Raw genomic sequence first — 21,420 nt, forward strand, 5'->3', positions numbered from 1 at the left:
ACTGGTTTGCCCAGGTATGCTGGGAAGGGCCTGGAAGTCAGTATCTGGATTAAGACGAAGCAGAGGTTCCTCTGCACTTGTCATAATTATGTGTAATTAAACCACGGTGGAAAATTAAAGCCTTACAGACAATGCAATGTTTATTCTTTAAAACCATATTGCCCAAGAGAAAACTGGCTTCTGTCTGAAGCCCTGGATGTCTGACAGGCCTTCCCCTCACTCTGTCTTCTGCTGACTCCTCAGCAGTAGTCCAGAACTGAAGCCCAAGGCAGACTGTGTGCCAGCATGCACACAGCATGGCCCCAGTGACTCCCACTGCTTCCAGAGAGCTCCCAGCAGGGCTGGGAGAGTGCACTCCAACACCCACCCATGCAGCTGGAATGCTGCCTGTGAGAGCTCTGGGCAATGGGGAGCATTTATGCATAGTCTGCTGCAAGGAAAACAAGTGCAGAAGGTATTTTCTCAGAGTTGATTTAGGTGAGGCATATATTGCTCTGCACCCAGAGCAATATATGGTTATTATTAACCATAATAATAACTGGTTAACTGGTTCCCTTCCTACTCCTTCAGTGGCCTGACTGGCAATCAAAACAGCTGGAGGTCTAAGGGAAGCTTCTACACTAGAGCACAGGGAATAGTTCTGGGTTAAGCTTGCTGGCACAAGAAGAAGCAGACAGGCTATGAGACACAATATCTGTAAATCTTCCAGTCAGATATATGCCTCCTGTTAAACAGAATATGAGTTGGATTTCAAAGACTCCCTGTACAACAGTTTGCAGGTCCTCCTCTGCCAGTACTACACCACTGTGTTCATGATGAGCAGAAATTTGTAGAAACACTGAGAGGAAGGTAGAGAAATGGCTAAAAGAATTTAGTTCAGTTGTGTTTAGCAGTTTAGTTCACTGCTAAAGACAACGCCAATGTCCAAAAGCTGCTTATGCAAGAGAAAGAATTAGATTCCATTGCTGCCTAGAATAATTCAGTTCAGCTGCTTTTCACAAGAGGAAAACCCCCTAACTTACCAACATCTGGGCAGAGAGTCAACAAACAGCTTTCCTTCTATGGCATACTACACTTGTATACATTGAAAAAGATATCTGAAGAACAAAAATTGTGATGCTGATGATATTAAAGGCTCTGAATATTTTTTCCAAGGAAATGATGGCTTATGTTCTCCCTGCTTTGCAGTTAGGGTCTCTGAGAAGCTCTGCCACAAATACTGCCTAAAGCATTAAAAATACTCTAGCTTGGCTCTACTTGGCTGTTTGAACATGCTCTGGAACTGTAATACTAGGAAAAGCTTCCAGACTCCTAACAGCTTATCAAAAAGGAAAGCTTCCTTCTATTTACCACAGCACTTTGACTAAGCTATATCCCAGGAACCAGACATTCTTTCAGTGTTTGATCTCTAGGTTAACACAGGTATTTAAGTGAGACAAGAATTGATCTTGCACAGGAAGCAAGGTTAAGTTTAAAAACTGATTAGAATCAAGAGAGAGTTCAAAGTGCTTCCAAATTTATCTGCTGCCAAGGACAGATGATACCAGACTTCCTGCTCCTGCCAGAGGCTACAGGGAGAGGAAAGGGAGACAGAGGGTATTTATTTGACCTAGTAAAGTCCTTGAAGAGAAAGACTGTGCCTTAGATTTGCCACACCTACAGATAAGACTTGTGATGGTATTCAGCCTTTGCACTCCTGGAATGAGAGGATACACACACACCAGCAAGGCTGCCAGTCCAGAATCTAGTCGTATTCAAAATAAAAGGCTGTGCTGGACATGGGCCCATAGAATGTCCCATTCTCACCCTGCTCTTAGGAAAGGGTGAGCAAGGCACAGTCATTTCTGACCTTTAAAAACATACTGAGAGGCAGACACTGAGCAGATAATATTGTCATCAGCCAAGTCTTGAATCCTTGCACAGGACAAGAGTGGCTGATTGACAAGCTTCTTTATACCTACCCTCACATTACTGTACTAAAGTAATTAACAGGATGGCCATGCTGAACAAGGCATGTCCCTACCAATCAGGGGAGGAAAAGCCTGTGGACAAATACTTAGAGGGTCTGCATAATTATGCTACAAGTACAAAATTAAACAACCATTTTCCATGCCAAAGAGTTTACAGTCAATAGTCAAGAGTGAATTTAACAGAGAGTTCAAGGAAGTGCAAGACCCCTGTCAGATGTAGCATGCTCTGCAATCACACTCCTCACTAAAGCTGGGAAACTGATCAATATAATTGTAAAAAAGCATTGAAGATGCACACTAAATAAAAAAAATCCTGGGAGTGCAATTAATTCACCTAAAATACAAAATCTTTGGTTTAGTACTCCCTTTAACAACAACAACAACAACCCAACAACAACCAAACTAACAGATTTTGCTAAAATTCTGAATCCAATACTTAAACTTCTGACACAACAGTTCCTACTCATGGAAAGAGTACTATTAGCTTCAAATATCAAATGATGAGCATCAGGTATCACTTTCCAAAACAGATTTTTTGTCTTTGAGAAAAAATGAGTTTTGAGCCACTACCTCTGGAATTTCTTTACTCCAGCATAATGGAGACAATTAGGTTATTCAGTTCAACTCAAAAATATCTTGCAGTCATCTCTTCATGCAAGCTGGCTTTCCCAACATTCAGCAAATATGTCCCTTAGCATTTTATTGTTCAAATCCAAATTTCCAAGATAAAACCATCTATTCTTTTCTTTCTTGCCCTTCCTGTCTACCAAAACAATTTTTTCTAACCTTTCCATGCAAAATGGAACACCATTATATGATGAAACAGATCTAATCCAGATTATGAATTAGATCCATAATCCAGACTATGGATTAGATCCAGATTATGTATTCCCTGAACATTTTTCCCAAAAAAAACACCTTTCTCATTTTATTTCTCAAAATTTAGGCTACTTAGAGCTCAGCTGGAAACACCTCCTTTGCTGAGCTTGCTGCTGGGATAACTCAGACTTTCTCAGGAATTTACCTCCTAGTAATTTCAACCTACTCCAGGAAAAAAAAAATACAGCTTCTTCCCATAGTTATTAATGAGAGAACAACACCACATGGTACCATCACAGCTGGGATTTGACTCTTCTAACATTAGCCAGCTAAGAATTGGAACTGGCTGCTGAAGCTGCCAACTGTAGCTGGTGGAAAGATACTGAATCCTCCAGAAAGTGGCACCTCCAGCCCTAGACTGAGCATCTGAGTGGCAGAAATCAGGGCACTGCTGCTCACTGCCTACAAAAAACTGAGACACATATGGCTGCTGCAGTGGGTAGAAGTTCTCTTAGTGGCTGGAGCCCATGGGACTGCTTGGGAGCCTCCTGATTGTGGTTCACAGTTTGCCTCACAGGCAGGGTGCACATTTTACAGATGGGGTAGGCACTGCAGTGATGTTACTCTGTCCTAATTCTCTGCTCAGTTCTAGCAACCAAACACCTTTCCTCAAAAAAGCCCTTCTGAAACTTGCTAGAGGCTGGCAGTGATTGCTTAATTTTTCTAAAATATGAGTCAGGAAGAACATCTAGCTTTTTATCCAGAATAATTCAAGGCTTAACTGTACAGACTGTACTCAGGCAAGTCTTCCTTTAAACAAGTGCAGCCTGAACACTGGAGCTGCAAGATGTTATTTCTGTCCAATCTGCAATTTTCAGCCAAAATTCTAAATTTCATAAACTTAAAAATTTCAGGTTTGAGCTGTGACAGATTTTTGAAGGTGTACCTGAAACTCCTAATTTCTCTTCACATTTGTAGATCTGCAATTAACAAGTGGTGAATTAATTTCTAATTTTCAGTGCAGAACAAATCCCTTCAAATGTCTTGCAAATCCCCAGACTTGGGAATGTACAAAGAAAGCAAGAGCAGACTGACAGAGATTAATTTATCTTACAGTTCTGAATTGTTGAGTTGACAAATGCACAGACTTATTCCAATGAGTAAAGCCAACAGTGTGGAAACAATTGCCTCCCAGTCTCTCAGCTCCATCATGTAACAGCAGCCATGCTCCCTGACAATCCACACCTCCCTGTACAGCTGCCTCAGGTGCCTCTGGCTGGGGAAGGCAACAAGTTTGGCCCTATAAAGCTCATTTATGTTCATCACTGGCCTGTGGAAGAACATCCTCTTAACTTGGGCCTAAGTGGTTTTGATTCACCTGTGTTGTTACAACGGACTGGAGAAAAAGCACATGGTGTGCTGGAAGGAGAGGGGATCCAGCAACAGCTCAGACTGCACTTTATGCAAAGCCTTGCTCTTCACCATCTTTTTAGATGCTCTTCAGCAGCCATTGCACCAACAGTACACAACTTACAGACTTGCAGATTTTAGGCAGTCATGAGCATTCATAAAGTGGTGCAAAGACATGTGAAACAGCAGAATGGGGAGGAACTATAAGACGCCACCTCAAGGGGAAGTTAACTGAGAACTTTTGATCTCCCTTTCTCCAGGAGGTGCTCAGCTCTGGTGCACCAACCAGACCAGTCTGTGTCTGTACTGACTGCACCCTGGCACGCTGTCACTGAGGCAGGGAACATGCCAGAAGCCCACTGACCTCTGCAGACAGGGTTGTAAATCTTGATGATGGGGGTCTGGGGTGTGTGCTGGGAGGGAATCTCTCCTGCCATCCTGATGCCTTTTTATTGGTCCTAAATCAGGAGCCAGACACAGTTAGGGTGGTAAAAAGAGGTTACCTTTGTAAGGATCCTTAGGTGCACAATTCACCAGGTGGAAAACACCAAAGTTGTACACACAGCATAATGTGTATACATTTTTAATGGGTTTACAAATTAGCATATATGACAAGAATCCCCAGTTAGAAGCATAACTGGTGAGGTAATTCCACAGTCCAACTCTTTTTCAAATTCCCCCTCCTCTAGATAGGGACTAAACTGTTTATAAAAATATGTCTGGAAAAGCTGGTCTCAACCTTGGTTCCCATGAAGAACCAAAATAGGACAAGAGCCTCAGATCCCCAGCTTGGAACCTTTGGAATGTGTTTTGTCTTTCTGCTTATTGGGTAGAGTCAGGAAAAGTACTGGAGATAAGCTACAAATACAATAATAGGATACAGAGCTACAAATTGTCTTAGGTTGGAAATGCAAGATGTGGTTGGGGGTGTGCATTCCATGGCCATCTGTTGGAACCAGGTGGGGCAGCCATCTTCTATTAATTGGGCCACCTGTTAGAACCAGGAGGGGCAATGTTCTTTATCTCTGCCACAACCCGTCCTCCCTGCAGGAGATCTCTGCTGTTCATGGCCACTGAGTGTCCCTGCATGGCTGATAAAATTCCATCATCCCATTGGGAGATGCTCCGCCCAGGGGAGGAGCCAAGCATTCCTACCTGGATACAATCTGAGGTTTGGAACAGCACAGCAGCCTTTGCCCACTGCATTCCCAGAGGAGCAGCTTTCTGCTGCCCTGCATTCCCAGAGGAGCAGCTTTCTCCTCCCCTGCATTCCCAGAGGAGCAGCTTTCTGCTCCCCTGCATTCCCAGAGGAGCCAGCTTTCTCCTCTCCTGCATCCCAGAGGAGCCAGGCCCAACTCCCACCCTGAGCTGTAGAGGAAACTCCCCTTGTGCAGGATCCCAGCTCACAGCAGACCACAGCTGGCACTGCATGGGCTGGCCCCTGGCATGGGCTGTGCCACCACCCTGACACACAGGGGGGCAGCTCCTGCTCTGACTCTGGCAGTGTTGTTTTGTGTTACTGCATTTTTATTTTTCTTTATAAAGAACTGTTATTCCTACTCCTATATCTTTGCCCAAGAGCCCCTTAATCTCAAAAATTATAATAATTTGGAGGGAAGGGGTTTACATTTCACATTTCAAGAGAGGCTCCTGCCTTCCTTAGCAGACATCTATCTTTTCAAATCAAAACAAAATTTATGTGTAAAAGCACAGAGAATATATAAAAGAAGACAAGGCAAAAAAAAAATCAATTCATCTTTAATCCAAACTGATTTTGAAGCTAAGATACCCATTCAAGCCTCTTCATCTGCCCACCTCTGAGATGTCTTACCAGTGCCAGTCCATTTTATCACCTAATGAACAAGCCTATTCTCCTTGCAAACATTTCTGTGGTTTTTGGAAAGCATCTACTGAATAGTGGTGTCATCAATTTGTTCAAACTTTCTGACTCATTACTAATTGCATTTTGTTTTCTACAATTTAGGAAGATGGTGAAGTTCTTCCTTAATCTTCCTAAAAACCTTCATGGAACATTTCATTCTTTAGCATGACTTAGATATTTCTTTTTTCTATGTGTCATCTTACTTCTTACAAGGTGCCTGCCTGTCACTATAATTAGTGGCATTTTAAAGCTCATGCATGTAATTCTAGTCTGTGCAGCTCCATTCACTTTGATGATGCTCTGCTGCTTCACATCCACTGAAGTTCTTGCCTGTGGCTGAGATTTTAGGTATACATTTTAAGATAAAATTAAGAGAAATCTAGGTTAGTTTTATCCTTGGTTGCTGGTCCATGAAGCATTCTAAATAGTCTGCCTTGCCAGGAATGAAAATACTCCATTAGTGCACTTCTGTACTTTGATATGGTACCAACCACATCCACAGACAGAATTTCAAAAGGAAAACCAAAAATCTGAACCAAAAAAACACAAGAAAAAAATCAGTCTTGGCATCTGAATCAGATTTCCAACACCCTCTCTCAGCTCCCCATGCTTCCCTTGGGCTGTCTGAGAAATAACAGATGCAAATGGGTTACTTTTGTAAGCACGGCATTTCCTCCCCAGCTGATGCAGTGTGAAAATCCATCTGAAGCCCAGCAGACATACCCATGAGCAAGTCTCCTCTGAGCTTTGCCAGTGATGATCCATTTCACCACACTGTACCAGAAAACCAGACAAGCACCTCCTGGCTGCACCACAGAGCAGAGAGCCCTCATTTCTCTCCACTGCAGAATACCAATTAAAACACTAAAATGTTTCAAACCCTCTATTCCTAGGAGGAGCTTAATGCAGTGCAAAGTTAGCTTGTTCCTCCCCCAAAAAGCATTCTCTTCACACACCACACTCACACAACTCCCATCAGGTGGAATGATTTCTCCCCTTTTCTTTGTTTCTGTGGCTGCCAAGTCAGAGTTGAAGGAAAATCAGTCTGCTGTCTGATGAGCTTTTGATAAAATTCCAGGCTGAAGCACTGCACCTCTTGATTTATTTAGCATTCAAACATCCCGAAGAGCTTCTTCAATTTTGCAATCCAGCCTCTGGCAGTTTCAGAGTGCAGCTTTCTCTAGAACAGCTCAAAGTTAAGAGAAATCCTTGTGCCAGGCTGAAATATACCACTGGTAAAAGGATAGTCTGCCTTGAAATGACACTTTAGGGCTGCCTGTCTGTACTCCTTTAGTGATTTGCATGTTATGTTTATGTACTTAACTTGCCCAGATATATGCTGGGTTTTTCTCTGCCTGTTTTTCCTGTTGCTATCAGCACTTCCAGTTCAGGTTAACAAGAAGCTTTCTGTTTGTTTCATGTATCACCACTAAAAGCAAGTAACAGATAACAGCTCATTTCAGCCAGGGTAATATTGCTACCAGACATTAAAGAACTGAGCAGACACAAGGAAATGAAATTAGCTTTCATGCTGCTCTCACAGACCCTCTAAAATTCAACTGCAGAAACTGGAAAAGAATTATCCTAAAACCTCTTGTCTAGACTAAGCAACTATGGCATAAAGGAGACATGAAGGAAAAATTTAGTGAGCTTCTCTTTGCCCAACCCACAGCTCAGTGGCTACATACCACTGGAACTAAAAAATGCTTTCGCTTCAGTGATGTGCAGATTTCCCCTGGAATGCCCACAGCAGTGAAATGCCATCCTGTGCCATCCTTCACTGCTCAAGGACTCTGAGCAGTTCTTTAGAGCTAAGGACATTCAGCTGTCTAGGCATGGTGTCTACAAAGAAACACAGTTTGCTGTGGCATCCTAGTTCTTGTATAATTGTTACAGCCCAGAGAGAGTGACAGAGAGGAGGAGGAGGACAGGGTACCATGGTGCTGGTTTCAGGCCCTAAGTCCAACACCTGGGCCTGTAAGAGGAATGCTAATCCAGAAGCACAGTCTGAATTTGTCTTGCTGGAGCCCCTGCACACCCCCATCTGCTACATGGTATGCCAAATGGAGTGGAGCTCCCATGAAAAATAATCACACCTGTCAAAATAAAGGCAGAATACCTTTGCTGAAGCATTATCTCCTGGACTTTATGAGTAACTGGCTGCTGTGCAAATCCTGGAAAGTACTGAATGTGGTAATTTACCATGAAAACAGATCAACACCTTAGAGATAGCTGTTTAAAATATGAGCCTGTTCTTTTTCTCTGGAAGACCTACAGCAGGTACAGTTAAGTTCTGAAGATTGTCCTCTTCTTGGCCATTTAACATCACTTAAACAAGCAAGGGATTTGGAGAACACAAGTAGCTTTATAAGGCAACTCAAGATGTCTCCTGTCACAAAGGTGCACACAAAAGAGTAAATAACATATGGGTGAACATGAAGAGTGGAATCCTTACCTGCCCTCCTTTAGGCTGGTATTTGATATTATCTGTTGACCCAATTTTGGACCTGACATTCTTGAGGTCAGGTAGAGGCTGATTAATAACTCGTAGCTGCTTTGGAGTGGCTGGAGATTTAGGAGGAGTGCGAATTATGGCAACTTTTTTCTCAGTAGGTACCAGTATTGCAGATTTGGGGGTCCCAGGAGTGTGGGGAGTTCTGGAGTAACTGGGTGTCCCTGGAGTGCCTGGGGTACGGGAGGCATAGCTTGGTGGTGTCCCTGGAGTGATGGCAGTGGAGCCAGGAGTAGTGGGGGTAGAAGTTCCACTTTTTCCCGTTCTGCTACGAATTGGCTCTGATCCTACATGCAAGAGAAAAAAAAAAAAAAACAAAACAGCTTTAGAGGCACAGAAGTACCGCTCTTCTTCCCTTTGTACTCCCAAAAGTGCATCCCTATGTGCCAAGCAGGACACACCTCTTCAGGTGACAGTGCTGCTGCTGGAACAGCAGCAGGAATGGGTCACTCTGTGTCTTACTTGGCTACTCAACCTGCCAGGAATTACCTGGCCATGAGAGGTTGAGCTCTCCATTCTGTACCACAGAAGTGCTTCCCACAATACCCCTGCTAAGCTGCCTAAAACAAGGCACATCATCACATTTATTTCCATTTTGGGCAAAGGACGAGAAACATCCTTGGAATCCAACCTCTGGGACTTGATCCAACCAATTTCAGTGGATCTGGGCAATAAACTAGGAAGCAGTAAAAATTCTGATGACATTCCTGAAATGAAAAGCTGTGAGTGCCTGGCTGGAGCTGTTTCTCATACCACTGCTGGAAAAGTGCAGATGAACCCCAGGTGGGCATTCAACTGATGCATAAGCTATAGCTCTGTTGTGTGCATGGGTAGATGTCCTTACAGTCAATTGCTATTTTTCATTAGTGCTGTGAAAGAAAACCATTACCACAGGCAACCTTGACAAAAAGTCACATTCTACTTACATCTGCATGCAAGTAAAAACCCCAACTCTATCATTTTGTAGCAGCTCCATTCAGCGTTTATGGCATTGCCAGTCCTTTTTACTGAGCACAAGGATCAGTCTAGCTGTGTTTTCTGCAGCCAGCTCTGCTTCTAACTCTCAAACATAAATAAACAGAAGCTGAGATATCTCCAAAGTTAAATTTTGCTGAGAATACTTATGGAGAGAAAGATCAAGGTAACTCTCAAAACCTGGGAACCCCAAATGGGTGCATGTATGTTTTCACTCTTCAAATATTCAGAAATTATAAATCCAATGGGCCCCTCAAAACCATCCAGGGGGGCTAAACACATTCTTATTTTAAGTATTATCATTCTGTTTGTGCAATGATGGTGGCCCAAACCCAATGCACTCCTGTCCCTGGGGCTCAGGAGACACTCCTTGCTCTACATGATTCATTAGGCAGACTGAGCATACTCCACTCACCTCCCATTTCCCTGAGCAGGTTTCTTTCTTTCCAAACCAACCCTAAAGTTTCTCACTATACCATCTGAGACAGAAAGTGAATTTTTTTTTCCCACCTCCTTGCAGGCCTGGTGTATTTACTTTTCATTTCTCAGCTCTTCATCACCTGCCAAATGCTTAATAGCCTCTCACTCCTGGTCAGGAGAATGGGCTGGCTGCTGTGGCAGCTGGAAGTCACTCTGCTTTCAAAGGGTCTCTGTTTCACCTTTGGTGCATCACTTATGACTTTTTTTGCAGAATTTAATCATCTACTTCCCTTAAACTGTCTTAAAAAGAGTTGAGACTGGTTTCTAAAGAGAGAAGACAGAAATTCCTATTGGAAAGCAGGAAGCCACATGTAGGTTCTAAGGCCTGGCTAAAAGTTCTGGGGTTATTTAGTAAATTGTCTTTGTCCTGTAATTTATTTTGGCTTGTGATTTGATAACTTTGGTCCTCATAAAAGGAACCTAGCTGGTTCACTGCCCCCAGTGAGTCACTCTGCTACTTAACATCTCAATTCTCAGCAGAAATTTTACCCTAGGAGTAGAGCAAAGGGAGATAATTACTGGGAAGCAGCAAATAAATGACTCTAACTATCAGGTTCACTTTTCCAAGACCCATCAGAATATTTCAGGTTGTCTGCTTCAGCTTTGACTCATTATTTCTTGCTGCTATTTGTAAATGCTCTGTGTTAAGTACCTCACCCAGCTCTGAGCTCCCTACAAAGGCATTTTCTAATATCAGCAATTAATCTGGGCAGCAGACCTTGCTCTGGGCACTGCAGGTGCATCCTGTCCCTGCTTTCAGGCACTTGGCATGTGAACAAAACCAGTTCTACAGCGTGCGGTCTTCACAGGGGTCCCAGGATGAGGGAAGAGACGAGAATGTTGACTCCACATTTCAGAAGGCTTGATTTATTATTTTATGATATATATTATATTAAAACTATACTACAGGAATAGAAGAAAGGATTTCATCAGAAGGCTAGCTAAGAATAGAAAAGGAATGGAATCAATAACAAAGGCTTGTGACTTGGACAGAGAGTTCGGACAGCTGAACTGTGATTGGCCATTAATTAAAACAACCACGTGAGACCAATCACAGATCCACCTGTTGCATTCCACAGCAGCAGATAATCATTGGTTACATTTTGTTCCTGAGGCCTCTCAGCTTCTCAAGAGAAAAAATCCTAAAGAAAGGATTTTTCAGAAAATATCATGGCTACACTACAGCACACTCCAGAACCACTCCTCTGTGTCAGAGGCTGTGCAATGTGACAAATCTGACCAGGATGGAGACAACCACAGGAGCAGGAAAAGGGGAACATGCAAAATAAAGAGACAACTCACGGGTAGTCCGTCGTACTGAGGAGGAGAGCGAAGATGTGAGGGACAGGGAGTTCTCCTCTCTGTCTCTGTCTCCTGAAACACCTCGCCGAGGAGGGAGGATGGAGGAAGGCCTTGGCAGAGATGAACGCTTCTCGGGGCTCTTGCTTACTCCATCCTACAGCAGCACAACAACAAAGGAAGGTTTAGTTTGCAAACCTCACTCTTTGGGCTATGATTTCCTGCATCTACACACAGAGGGGAAAACCTAATCCTGTGGGCCCATTTTGGGATCAGTCACCCTCCCTGCTCTAACTTAGCTCCCTGGTGCATCTTTACGGCATCCAAACCTCTTCTGATTACTATCCTGAGACATCTAGGGATAATCTTGGATCTAAATATGGATTCCACAGCTGGCTCTTACTAAGGAAAAAAGAGCGGGTTTTTTAAGTGCAAATTGAAAGTAAACTCTCTAGAGCTCAAGTGTGAAATTCCTATATGAATTTACCTGCAAAGTAACTGCATTACTGGTGTCCAGACACTAGATTGGTACGTGTTGTGTGATTTTTGCATATTCAAACACTAACTTGTAAATTTCTTATGGACATAAATTTTTAGCTACAGGCTTTGATGGTATTTTCTGTTTGTTTTTTTTTTCTTTTTTCCTGAATTTGGATTATAAATCCTGCTGTTTTAATTCCTTCTATAATAAAATGCTTACTTTTTGAAATCAGTGCATACCTTCTCTTTACCAGAGTAAAGTACACCTTTACCATTAGGGCAATGGACATGTATGTTAGAATATTTTTGAGTTTATGGGATGTGCAGCCAAAGACAGACCAGCGTAAGCAGACATTCTTCCTAAAGACAAATGATGATGGTCCCAATCAGTAAAAGACACACCAAATATGACATTAAACAAAAAATGAAAGTCAAGGGCAAAACCAATTTTTAAACCGGGATAGTTAAGTCACCATAATGTACATTTGAAACACAAGTTAAATGTAAATATGGAGAAGCTGGAATGGACTGCCAATCATTTTAAATTGATACTGCAACTTCTTCGCAAAGTCCTATGCACTGACTAAATTTGGTCCTTGACATTTGGTTTCTGCCCTATTCTATCCCCTGCTGCTGGTAATTACAATTGTACCCTCTTATGCTGGAGGTTGAACTTCATTTTGAAGAATATTAACAGGTCAAAAATTACAGTTTTTTAAACTCGGAGGGCAAATTGGTCCTGCTGCTCTTTACCACCTACTCACTTGCAAATGGCTGTAACTTCTTGGCAGTTAATGAAGTGGCATCCATATGATCAACAGAAAGAAGATGTGTCTTTCTAGTTATAACTTCATTTACATTTCCTGTGGAATATCTCCATTTTTATCCATCTTGTAGCCTGCTAATCAGTTTTCCTGCCACTGGAAGTAAGTAATCCGACAGGAGCTTCACAGAGAATTAATCAAATTCAGTGGGTAGATAATGTGTCTCATGGAGTTCACCTGTGCATCTCTGACTCTCTCCACCAACTCTGCTACCTTACCTTAGCATCTGATTTTGAGTCTCTTGGGCCTGCAGAGGAGGGCCGAACAAATAAACTGTCTGTATCCAGACATGTGGCCCTTTTAGTGGTTAATGAGCAGGCTGAGCTGGGTCTTGGAGGAAGCAATGACTTTGCTCTAGACTTTGAGGCAGGAATCTTTGACAAAGAGGCAGTCTAGTCATGAGAAAACAAACAAAACACAACATGAAGCTGGACAAAATGAAAACACATGCAACATGGACCAAAAAAAACAAAACAAAAAAAAAAGCCAAGCTATGAATAATACTTTTCCTGCGTCTGGTAATGGTCTATGCAGATCTGACAATCATGGAAGTTTCAGTTTTGTGTTGTTTGACTGAAATCCTTGGTCTGGACAGAGTTACCAATTCTAGGAATCTGCCTTTTTCTGCAGATGCTGTTTGGATCTTGTGCTATTAGGAAAAAAACTGGTGCCAGGTGTGGCATTTAACTGGTACAACTGCTGCATTAGAAACAAGTGCAAAGCTACAGGAGCACCAAGGGATCCCAGCCCTTTAAAGTTGAAATACATTCCTCCAGGCTAAAATCAAGAATAAAACGTGGGAATCTTAGAAGCAAAGTTACACCAGTATTCCCACAACAGCAGGAGGACAACATTCCTTCTTTTGCCACTGTGTACAGACAAAATATCTAACACAGCCCAGATACTGCTCTGTGCATTTGGTGTCACTCCATAGAAATTCACAAATTTATATTTGTATGGAGTATTTTTGGTTTTGTATTGGAGTATTTTGTATTGGAGTATTTTTATTTTTGTATGGAGTAAATTTATATTTGTATGCAGTCCTGGGATGAGGAAAGCATACATGGTTGAAGGGCTGACATGGTATGTTAATGTGAACAAATACTTGCTTGATACCAAATAATGAAAATATCCCATTGAAAGAACAATTAAACACCAACAGGACAGACAGAAAATCTTTGTTAATACTTAGCAGCATCCTACTGCTTTACAAAAAAGAATCTCCTTGAAACTGAATAGGCTACTTGCTTAAGACACACTGTTTTTTTTTTCTATAGGTGTAACTGATATTACAAAGAGCAGTTGCAAAGGTAGTCCTTATCCTCTCTGTAGTCATACCAGCATGAAATTATGTACAAATCCCAATGGGCCTGTCCTCCTGGGATTTGCACTGAACTTTAGTGCTAAACTTGGCATTTCATAGGGGATTTCAATCAATCCCCTAGACTTTCCCAATGTTCAGAAAAGGTACACGAGCTGCTTTTAAGTTGTCTTGTTAGAAAATGAGAAAAGAATGGGCTGTCCAGCTCTGACAGGCCTCTGGCTTAGGCTATATGCTCAGCCTATGGAAAACTGAGACTGAATATCATCTATGACATCACTCATGTGAGTAAGAGCTGCAGAACTGTGTAGCAATTCCAGTCCCACAGTACAGCTGAGAGGAGTCCCATTGGATGTCCTCCTCCAGACCAAGCAGCAAGTCAAGAAATTAGGATGGAAGTGCTTTACTAGCAAGAACATATTCCCATAATGAGTTTTGCAGCATATTTATGCCTCTTTCTTTTTTAATACTTATTTTACTGTCTGAGAACAAACAGAGGAAAACCAGTGAATAATTATTTTAAACAGAAACTACAAAATATAAGTTTCTGTTAAATCAAAGGCTTTTCCAGACTTTGACTGTTTTGTCATAGTTCAGTTTATGGGTCTCATCCATTTGTGAAACTTTGGATCATGTTTAGAAATCCATGAAGGTATTTACTGATGCTGAAACTCGGTGGAATATTTATGTTGGGTGGCAGAAGAAGCAGACATTCTGCAAGCACCTTTCACCTGGCTTTCTGAACCAGAGATAGAACTAAGCACACACTGCTTGAGGACCAAATCTTCATTCTTCATTCAATGGTTTTCACCATTTTCAATTTGCATGCAAGGAACTACCCCTATAATGAGACTGAAAAACTCTTGTAGATTAAGGTTCTAGTCACAGTGCAAAGACTTTTCACTCATATGGCTCAGTGTCCTCTGCAAATACATGTATCTAATGTGGATGCTAAAGATGGACAGCACTGAGATCTGTCAGTGGAAAAGATGGGGAAAAGGCATGGCCTTGAGCTACTGCACAGCTCTGGTTATCACAGTCTGGAGTCCCCCCATGTTACTTAGGTATCAGGGCACTTTTAGCATCAGGAATAGCAGCAGAACCTGCCCAGAGCTGGTTGAGCAAGCAAAGAAACTGTGTCTCAATCCCTGCAGGCAAACTCAGTCTCTGTTAGCAATACTTCACCTCTGACCTCTGTTTTAATTTATGCTGCTGGAAGGGTGAGCTGCCCAGACGACAAAGTTCTATGTGACTCAGGGATTGCTGAAGTGGGGATGCAGAACCCTCATTTTATTTCAAGGTGTTCCTAACACATGGCACAGGTTTTCATCCCCTCACTGTGAACTGCAGGTACACAGCTGCTTCCAGCAGATGGAACTGTTTAGCTTTTCCTGAACTTGTCCTGTGTAAACTGCAGTCTCAACATGAATAACAAAACTGACCAGGCTGGATGATCTAACATTACCAGTGGAGAGGAAAAGACTGCAGCACTTGAAAGACATAAAAGCTGAAAACCACAAAGAAACAAAACAACAAAAATAGAGAGAGATCTTTATAAAAGCAAAGACAAAGGCAAGGCACAGAAGAGAAAATATCCAAGAGGTGTGTGGCAACCAGAGAGACAAGGCAACAGGAGAGAAAGTAAACAGGGGACAGCTTTCTGATGTGTGCTATAACATAAGGTGCAGGAATAGGAAAGACATACAGAAAGATAATTTCACAGAATGATTTTGCAGTGCAGTGCTTGTACTAGAGCACTCCAAAAACACTGAAAATGGGCAAGTATTGGCATCTCTTGTGCAAGTGTTGATGGTCTGTCAGGAAAAGACAGTAATAAAACATGCTCAGACTCAGCCAACAAACCTGCCCAGATCTTAGTCACTTGTAAAGAAGCTCTAATAGTTTCCCAGTTCTGAGCTGGAATGGGTCAGACCTGAAAAACCCTGGTTCCTCCAAAGCCTCCAAAAGTGCTCTCAGCACTACCAGTTTCTTACAATTCATAAACAGTGTGTAGCACTTGATGTGACACAGCCCCAAAGAACTGAGAGCCTGGTTTAATAAAAATTAAACCAGGGGAATATACTATTTCTTAGTATATTCCATGGGAAATAAATCACCCATGGAATATACTAAGAAATATATTAGGAAATTTAGAAAAATTCTAAAGAAAATTGTAATTGTTATTGCTGGGGGCTGGTCCTGCTAAGGGCCAGGAGTTGTACTTTATGATCCTGATGAGTCCCTTCCAGCTCAACATATTCTATGATTCTGTGATAACAATGATAAAGTGTCGTGCTGCAGCTGTGAATTAGCATGTGTCACTGTCATGGCTAAAATAACTGCACAGGGGAGAGTGAATGGAGGTTGGTTTGCTGAGGATTTTGGAGGGTTGAGACAGAAACAGTGCAGGGTGAGCAAGGGGCAAGGGAGTCTTTGCTTAAGAGAGCCAGACACAGGAAGCAGAAAAGGCTGTAGAGCAGCTGAAGGCAAGGCAAGGCAAGGTTGTAATCTGACAGACTATAGCACAGACAGTGGCCATACTGAAAGCAGTAAATGTAAATTCTACTGGCCAGTAACTCCTACACAGGCATGGCCCCTGCAGAACACTGGGCTGTGGAATGGCACACCAGGAGATATCCAGCAGTCCTGGGGTGGGCTTCTGCATTCTGTGGCTTTGTAACACCCAGCCATCCAGCAAGGTGCCAATGCAAGCTGGGTGCTGCAGGAAGGGCCAGGACATGCAGCTTATCCCACGGAATGGCCTGGCTCAAAATGCTGCCCAGACTTCAAGTCCTGCAGTTTGGAGTCTGTGTGCCCCCTGTGGGTCTGCAAACTGTCACCATCTACCACTTGAGACTAGACTTCTAAGGTTATTCAGGAAAGGTGGTTTTAATTATCCTTTTAAATTAATAATGAAAATGGCAAACAAATTTTAAATGGAACACACAATTACTTACTGAATTAACACAAAAAGATGTAAAATAAGGGCAAAAGGAGATTATAAAGATGAACAATAAGATTATTTTACTCACTGAGAGTTTTTCCTTTGCTTGTTTAAATACAGCAGGAGCCTGGTTTGTTTCACCACCTGCTGCTGAGAAATCCAAAGAAAGACTTGATAGTTAAAGACAGTAATAATAAGCATTTCCATTCAGTACACTTGTTAGACCAATTAAATGCCTTGAAACTACTGTGCAAAGCAAGTACTTTGTGAAATACCCTGAACTTTATGCAGACATTTACTTGCCTTAAATTTTTTCTGCATTCATCTTACTTGAGGTAAAATGGTATTCTATGTGTTTTGAACAAAATGAAATTTTCTATTCATGTACCTATAGGTCTACAAACTAAAAGAAAAAAGTTCCAGAAATAGTTCACAAATATAAGTTTCTGTTCAATCCTCAGAAAACTTACAGCCTGGTTTTCAGGACTGTCCTCTAAAAATCAAGCTTCTTTAAATCATCCATAAATCAAAATTGTAAGAGAGGTCTCTATAGTCACCACTTTCAAAAATATTAGCCAACGTTCAAAATGGATAGAGAGAGATTCACTGTTGAATTTTCATCCTAGTTGTGTCAATAAGGGCAGCGTGTCATGGTCAACTAAGCTCTCAAGAATTTATAAATTCAAGGTTTATCTGGGACATCAAGAATGCTAACTCAGTATTTCATTTATTTGATACAACATGGTTTGAGGTAAGATGTTTCTCTTGGACCTGAAATTCATCCACACTGGCTTTTGAATGGGACAGCTTTTTGGAAAGCAGGTTATCAGCTTCACCCTAAGGCTGCTGCTTAGGAAGTGATGTGCCACTTAACAACTAACATGAAATCTTCTGGAACCTGTGCCAGGATGCCCTTGGTAAAAGAAGAAGTAGGACAACAATCACAAATGACAACCTTCTGCTATAAACCCAACTGTTTTCCAACTTTAAACCAATCCTAATTCCTCATACAGGAAAGGTCAGGTTAATTTTTCCCATTTCTTATGCAGCTCCAGGCGTGGTGAGGTTATCCCTGGTTTTCTGTCACACTACCCACTCTAGTCCAAGGTGTAGGAGAGAGAACTTGTGAGGAGGAAAAGAATATATAAGTGCCTACTTCAGTTCTTCTGAATTTTTAAGAGGTGAGTACAGCAGAGCCTTCCCATGTCACACTTCACCACTGCTGTTACTGTTGGTTTGGGTCTGGTTTCCATCTCTTCTAGATAACCACAAACAGATTGCTTCCTCCTTCCCTTGGCATTCATCCCTAACCAGTCACACTGGGAGCTGGAAGAAAAGCTGTGTCACTTGTGCCAATGTGCCTGGTAACAACCACGACTCCTCCGAACACAACATTTCTACAGGCCCTACAAACCTGTTTCAGCTCAGGGGGTGACCCCAGAAATGAAAACAAGAAACAGAAGCATATCATGGCCAGGTCATTGTCCTGGCCTTGCCTCCAAAAACACACCTGCAGTAGCATCTCACAGCCACCAACAAAACCCAGGCCAGGCTGGGGGTTTCACTCATGGAGCTATACCAGCCAAGGCAAAGCCTTCCCAACTGTCTCAACAAGTTGGCCTTACAATTTCTTTTTCAAATGGCAAGGACAAGTATCTCAAAAAACCAGTCCCTGCCTAGCGGATATGGTTCTGTAAGTTACTGGTACCTCCCAGTGCTTCCCAATGATGTGGGAAATCTTTTTCAGGTATTGAGGGGCATTAAGGGGAGAATGCACTTTTCTCAGGCCATTGTGCAAAACATAAAAGCAGACATTAACTTCCTTTGGTAGATACCTGTATCTTATGACTGGACATGTTTCATTTTGAAGTCATGGTAAATGCTGTGTGGAGATTTTAACTGACTGCAACACACTCAAAGCTCTGTGGACTACACTGCCAAGAACTTTTGTGGGCTTTATTACCCAGGCATCACTAAAACTGACAAGACCACTCCAAACAGGATGCACTGACAGCCAAAACTGGCTTCAAGAAATGGTGCTGTATTTCAGTTAAAAAGAATGGGAGAGAGACAACGTCCCTCTAGATTCCAGATCCTGGAGAGACCTGCATGACACAATCAAGCTCAGGGATTTGTAAGATAACATATGACCACCTGCACTCTTAGAATATCACACACCATTGCAGTCTTTGTCATGGTCTCCCCCCAAGTGCCATAATGAAGTATAAATATGGGAGGTTGAAGAAAATAAGCCATACTGTAATTTTTCCAGCAACAATGAGTGTGCTGAAACATTCTAAGAAATATTTTTGGTCACTTTTTGGCGTGGTTTCCGCTCCTCTGCTTTAGAGCTCAAAGTTCAAGCCACATTTTTGAAAGTTTTATGAATAGTCTGGATCCATTATTTTGGTTGCTCTCCACCTCAGAACTTAAATAAGGGAGGACTTAAGTAAGGGAGGTAGTTTTTGTGTTATGTTTCTCACTTTGACTAAGACATCTGGTTCCCTGTGCATTGCAGTTAGAGAGAAAAACCTCTGAGGTTTGCCAAGGCAGCACAAGTTTCAGGCACAGGGCAGATTTTATCCAAGTCCATTGGTATGACTCAGTTCTTTTTGGGCTCCTAAGGGTCAGAACAGTTCAGAGGAGGCAGTGGCAGAGTGAGTAGCCTGTGGTCAGAGCTGTCATGCCCTGGTAGCTGAGGGCGTGACAGCTCTGACCACACAGCTGTACAAGTGTAGGTGAAGTTGAGAACACTACAAAGTCAGTGCCTTTCCCCCACCCATGTCCACAGCTTAGTGAATTCCCCTGGGGCTTCTGAAAGAACATGAGAATTATGGGTTGTAACTTCTGAGTTATCAAGCTGTGCTTCAGCAAGCAGCAAGAGATAGCAAGGAGAAATGTTTTAACTCTGTTTTAAAATTCCTCCCTGTTGGGTAGTTCTGGTTCAGAGTGCAAGTTAGGACAGCCCAGAGACTGCAATCTGAGGAGGAGACATCAGTGCAACACAGAGGAGACTGAAGCAGCCTTTCCTTTCCTTTTATTTCTCCTGAGAGGGGGAAGTAAAAGGGTGAGATTCTGTCACAGGAGCAAAGGGGATGGCATTGTTCTGGTGTCCCAGTGGAACACAGCCATGATACAATCCACACTTGATACAGCAGAGGCATGAGACCAAACCTGCTCTAAACCATCCTCCTACTGCATTTTCAGTGCTCACACCTCCCTGCTGGGGCTGGTCTGCATTCTCAACAAGAGGGACTGGTGCAAAACTGCAGGGGAATCACTGCCTGGAGACACTTTTGGTATTGCTCTGCTTAACCACATGATGGGTATTGAATGTTCCTGTTAATTTCTAAGCTGTGAGAAGATGCCTGTGCACTCCTGCATTGCTGTGCCTGGTTTTTCTCTTATTATCCCAAGTTCCAAACAACCACACTACAGCATGTGGCCACGTTACACGACAGAAAAACTGGCCTATTTTAGCTGTTTGAAGATCACAATGCAAGTCAAGATGTTCGTCCTTCCACCTGGAACCCACAGAAACCATGAATAATATGTGAAAATGCTGGAAGAGTTATTTTGGTCCTCTAAATAATGATACACCTATGAAGTCGTAACAGGAATCATTTCTTTCTTCCTTTTATCTTCCTCTACCAAATATTAAGATTTTTTGCTTGGAATGCATTTCGCAGTGTGAGCCCAGATTTCTTCTCTCTCAGCTCCATGCTGCATGTGGCTGGATTCTCCCTGTGGATTTTGACTGCACAGCATAAACATCAGTGACAGATTGGGAATTATCAATGCAGATAACATCAATAAACAAAATATAAGTCTGAAACACTTCTTATTATGCATGAGAGTAAAAAAGCAGAAGAATGGAAATGCATAACATGGTTTAAGTTGCCAACATTTTCCCACCAAAAAAAAAAAAATAAAGCATAATTAAAAAATATTTTAAAAATAAAGAAAAAAAATCATCCACAAATTAAAAGATGATAGAGATTCCTAGAACACCACACTCTAAGCACGATGCCAAGTTACAATCACATCACTTGGAGGCCCAAGCAATGACAAGCATACATGATTATGGCCTCCATCAAACAAACAAACAAATACCAGGAAAGAAAGAAAGAATAAAAGAAAAATGGTACAAAACACTAAAAAAGCAATTCTATTTGTGAAGATTGACACTCTTGGAAGAAAAAAAAAATAGAGAAGCTGCTAGAGCTATGAGATTTACAAAAGAAAATGTCTATGTTTGCCAGCCACATTGCATAACTGAACAGAACGCAGTCACCTGTCTGCTTCCGTTTAACACAGGAGAGATGAGTTGGTCTAGTATATTTGATAGCAGGTTTTAAAATTATTTTCCTGGAGGGAGAGTGGCCCTGAACTTCAGTTTTTTTAGCAAGTTCAGCTTTCTTATACACTGCTATGGACAAAAAGAACACAAAAACACAGAATCAGAAAAAAACCCAGCAAACCATTTCACATGATCAATAAGTCA

At 42.0% G+C, this 21,420-nt stretch overlaps 1 protein-coding gene across 43 annotated transcripts in view; it reads right to left on the reverse strand.

The window, feature by feature from the left end:
• Nucleotides 1–21,420, reverse strand: part of MAP2 (microtubule associated protein 2) — a 223,801-nt gene that overhangs the window by 9,419 nt on the left and 192,962 nt on the right. For 28 of the 43 annotated variants that reach the window (XM_064717816.1, XM_064717825.1, XM_064717834.1 and 25 more), the window contains 4 exons: nucleotides 21,211–21,345; nucleotides 17,005–17,066; nucleotides 11,351–11,504; nucleotides 8,537–8,880 (listed from right to left, as the gene is read on the reverse strand). In XM_064717816.1, coding sequence (XP_064573886.1) covers nucleotides 8,537–8,880; nucleotides 11,351–11,504; nucleotides 17,005–17,066; nucleotides 21,211–21,345 — 695 coding nt within the window. The remainder of the gene's footprint in view (nucleotides 1–8,536; nucleotides 8,881–11,350; nucleotides 11,505–17,004; nucleotides 17,067–21,210; nucleotides 21,346–21,420) is intronic. The other 15 variants (XM_064717858.1, XM_064717856.1, XM_064717844.1 and 12 more) reach the window with 4 other exon arrangements.

Source organism: Zonotrichia leucophrys, chromosome 7 (genome assembly GCF_028769735.1).
Source record: "Zonotrichia leucophrys gambelii isolate GWCS_2022_RI chromosome 7, RI_Zleu_2.0, whole genome shotgun sequence".
NCBI lineage: Eukaryota > Metazoa > Chordata > Aves > Passeriformes > Passerellidae > Zonotrichia > Zonotrichia leucophrys.